This window comes from Lipotes vexillifer, unplaced genomic scaffold, assembly GCF_000442215.2.
Source record: "Lipotes vexillifer unplaced genomic scaffold, Lipotes_vexillifer_v1.1 scaffold708, whole genome shotgun sequence".
NCBI classification, from domain to species: Eukaryota; Metazoa; Chordata; class Mammalia; order Artiodactyla; family Lipotidae; genus Lipotes; species Lipotes vexillifer.
Window position 1 is genome coordinate 1228369 of NW_006781346.1, and position 4318 is coordinate 1232686.

Below are 4318 nucleotides of genomic sequence, written 5' to 3' on the forward strand. Positions count from 1 at the left end.
GGGGGGGGGGGGAGAGGGGCTTCTGTGGGAGGAGCAATTATGAAAGGGGTAGAAGAGACAGTCCAAAATTTGGGTTATAAAATAGAAGCAGGAAAATAAAATTTAATTTTCTCATTCCCCCTTAATATTCCTAGAGCTGGTTGCAGGAAAACGAGATTTGAAAACTATAAAAATTGTTTTACAAATGAAAGGAAATATGGTAACTTTTCCCACATACATATACTTAACACATACAGCTGAACTGGGATTTGAAAGTTGATATTAAAAGATCAAATAATCAAAAATAAAATAACAAAATCAAAATTGCCACTAATTAAAATGGTATAAAACAGACTTAAAAGTCACATAAAACTTCACAATTAACTAACAACAACTAGTAATTGTAAACAATAAGTTTTATTTTGACACTATATGTAAAAATGTCTTAGGCACTAAAAATATGTAAAAATTATGTTATCCTCTTATTCTCTGTATGCATGAAGTATTTCATAACTGAAAATTAAAACGGACTTACTTTTCAACACAATCAAAACACTAAGATTGGGAGAGATCAGAAGGAATAAAAAAAGCCCAGTGTAGCATATGCAGAAAAACAAAAGGTTGAATGATAAACTATAGCATTTTAACACGGTTAAGTTAATGAGGCCATGAGAATTTAGCACTGGGTTAACATCCAGTTTTTTACACCAGGACACATCAAAAATGAACTAGTCTTGGTAAAAGCCTCCAGAAAATTGTGCGTGTAGATAACAGAGAGAAAAATATCTGAGAAAAAAGTTTGTCTTCTTTTCCTTCTAGAAGGAGTTGAAAGAAAGATTCTCTACCCAAAGTCTTCTAGAGTTTTTATTTCTTAAAAAAAAAAAAAGGAAGGGATTTCCCTGGCGGTCCAGTGGTTAGGACTCTGCGCTGTCACTGATGAGGGCGTGGGTTCAATCTCTGGTCAGGGAACTAAGATCCCACAAGCCACATGGTGTGGCCAAATAAATAAATGAAGGTTTTATTTCAAGATGCGCATCTTCTGTATTTCAAACAAGAAGTCACAACGTTAAAATCTTCTTAAAATTATTCACAATCAAATTATAATACTTCTGATATATAAAGAGGAAAAAAAAGGTCAGAATGGTGAAGACCAGAAGAAGGAAAAAGAATAAAAGCTGTAAAGAGGATTAGGATATATTAACATATACTTCTGCTGAAATTACAGAAGGCAGTTTTGAAATCTTTTTCGAAAAAGACTACCAAGTTCTTTTAGAAAAGATATCTTCAAGTGAGCATTCAAAATAGGGGATTTTCAGCAGCAATACTAGACAATATACAGGTTCAAACTCTTAGGTGGCCTTTAAATAACTAGAGGGCAATATATATGACTACTTAAATATATTAGAGCAATTGTTTTCACAGTTTTCCAATCGTAGCGTAAACTACATATCACTGAATTTAGGTTAATTTAAGATTTTTCACATAATTTGTAAACCTAACACTGAGCATTACCATCTAGCAAAATTACACATGTATATGTTAAAATACAAACTTTTTAGCCCTCACTGAAGAAATTTCACTACATCCAGTGGCTGTAAAGAAACGCAACTCAAGGTGAGGCAGAAGAGAGGCTCTCAAAATTTATTCACTTAGGGCATACACGAACAATGAAACAGCAAATTTTCATACATATATTATTACACTTGTGCCCATTTCAGTGTTATAAAGCTTTACAATTGTGTTTGTTTCAAGAGTAACTTGAAAATGAAAATTGCTCTTGAACATAATTCAAAAGCTCATTAAAAGTAATAATTTTAAATGTAAGCAAAAGATAGGAGGGCCTTTTAAGTTTTCTTTGCAAATTATATTCAACTAAAGAAGCCTTCTTTAACTCCCTGACAAGTCAAGGTCCCCCAATACTTCCTTCTTATCACAACTGTAATTACTTGTTTCCACGTTAAACAAATAATTACACAAATAAATGTTTATCTCCCTCTGGACTGCAAGCTACAAGAGAGCAAGGGCTGTTTCAGTCTTGCTCAGGGCCCCTGGGAGCACCTAAGTATTGTAATTATTTGTTTAAAAAAAAGAGGAAAAGGTTCCAAGTTTAAGAATGAACATGTGTGTCCTCACTTTCTTTTATAAATTAAAACAACTCGATTTCTGACTTTAAATGTATTTATTCAAAGTAACTTTTTTTTTTTAAAATAAACCTAGCTTGGTCTATAAGCCAAAAGTCTCAAGCAGTTTACAGAACCGGGTGAGCTTTGGGAAAGCAGGTACTATTAAGGAGAGCACACAGTAGGCGCTCAACATAAGCTTGCTAAGGTGAACCGAGTAAATGAATACTACCATAAAATAAGCCAAGTGAGATCAAATCTAGAGAAGATCGCCAACACACACAAAGCTAAACGCCATCGCGCCCACGCTGGTGCTTCCCACTAACTGTGGTGAGAGTACTCAGATTTCCCTCCCTCCTCTGCTTCCTAGGCCATTTCAACATCCCAAAGCCGTAAGTTTCCAGAATAGCTTGGTGAGGGAAACGAGACCCAATGCTTAAAACAGCGCGCAAGAAACTACTGCCTTTTGCATTGAAAACGTCCTCCCCTCCAACGTCCTTCTCTTTTTCTCTCCCATTCTATAAATGTCAACATCAAGGCTGAACTGGGGTCAGGAAATCGCAGAATATCACCGTATGCAGGCTAAAAAAATCACGGAGTTTATCAAGCTCCTGATCAACACTGGAAGAGAGTGACCAAGTTCCCCAGAGCCCGGAACTGGGTGATTCTTGGGTCACCCCACCTGAAAGGAAGCGAGGCTGCCCGGGAGGAGCAGAGGGGCTGGCTACCTTGGAAGGGGAGGGGGAGGCGGGCCCCCGCAGAGGCGGGGTCCGAGTACCCAGCCAGGGCCCCCACAGCCGATCGAGGATCTCGGGCAGAGGCTCCGATAGGGCCAGGAGAACGCGCCACCACCCGCAGGTGCTCTGGCATCGCCGAGACCGGGAAGGTGCGGCGCAGCCCAATAGTCCTCGACCCCGCAGCGGCCAAACAGGCCTAACCCGGCCCCCCCGCCCTGCCCGCCTGCCCCCTCCAGCTGCTCCCTGCAGCCCCTCCCGCGACATCTGGCCCGCCGTTGGCCGTCCCGCCGCGCGCTCCGGGGGCGAGGGCTGCAAGCGAGCGCGCTGGCCGCCGCGCACTCACCATTGTCATCGCCGCCGCCGCGTGCCCCACACTTCACTCCTCTTCCCTCAGGAGAACTCCCAGCCCCGGCTCCCTCCGCGCAGCGTCTTCGTCACGTGACTTCGGGCAGCTCGCCGCACGTGACCCCTCCCTTCCCTTCCTCCCCTTCGCCCAGCACTGGCCCCCTCCGGGCCTCTCGCCCCGCCCTACTGGTCAGCCTGGCGCTCCGAGGAGAGGCCTTTGGAGGCGGGGCCTCGTGCTCCACCCCACGGCGGAGGGGGTGGGGTCACTGAGTGTCGTCGAGTGGGTGGGGCCAGGGCGGACGTAGGCTCCCCAGCTCCTCCGCGCCCTCTTGTCTGTCACGTGAGGGGCGGTTCGCTGACCGGTGGTTCGCTGACGGGCTTTTTGCCACACCCAGTTCCACTTCCAGTGGAAGTTTGAGCAGCTGGGAAAGAGAGGAGGAAAGAGAAGGTTCGTGCGGGAGGCCATCTCTGCGGGTGGGTTACTAGGCCGAGGAGTTGAAGGGCCCGCTGTTACCCGAGGCCCTGATTCGTTAGGCCTCGCAAGAGACGTGCTCTCTCAATTCGGGGATGAGGCATTCTGCCACCGTTCTCGAACTCTACCCAACTTCCTTTCTTTCCCTCAGCTTTTGAGATTTGAGAACTCAGAAGCTTTGTCACCAATGAGGAGACCAAAAAAAAAAAAAAAGGGTACTATATCCGTTGCCTCGTAAAGTACACAGATAGTTCCTGAACTATCCGCCCCTTAGCTGTGGAGGACTGAGAAATCACTTGTACCGCCCTGCCATTCCGTGAGGGGTGGAAGGCGTTCCTGAAAAGCGCAATGATGCTGCTCAAAAATACTCTGCCTTGGGCTTCCCTGGTGGCGCAGTGGTTGAGAGTCCGCCTGCCGATGCAGGCGACACGGGTCCTGCCCCGGTCCGGGCATTCCGTGAGGGGTGGAAGGCGTTCCTGAAAAGCGCAATGATGCTGCTCAAAAATACTCTGCCTTGGGCTTCCCTGGTGGCGCAGTGGTTGAGAGTCCGCCTGCCGATGCAGGCGACACGGTTCCTGCCCCGGTCCGGGAAGATCCCACATGCCGCTGAGCGGCTGGGCCCGTGAGCCATGGCCGCTGAGCCTGCGCGTGCGGAGCCTGTGCTC

The 4318-nt window shown here is 46.0% G+C and overlaps 1 protein-coding gene across 2 annotated transcripts in view; it reads right to left on the minus strand.

Moving 5' to 3' along the window:
• VPS26A (VPS26 retromer complex component A) overlaps positions 1-3308 on the minus strand; it is a 26287-nt gene extending 22979 nt beyond the window's left edge. For both annotated transcript variants that reach the window (XM_007454573.1, XM_007454572.1), the window contains exon 1: positions 3180-3308. In XM_007454573.1, coding sequence (XP_007454635.1) covers positions 3180-3188 — 9 coding nt within the window. In that variant the 5' untranslated portion in view covers positions 3189-3308. The remainder of the gene's footprint in view (positions 1-3179) is intronic.
• Between the last annotated feature and the right edge of the window lie 1010 nt (positions 3309-4318).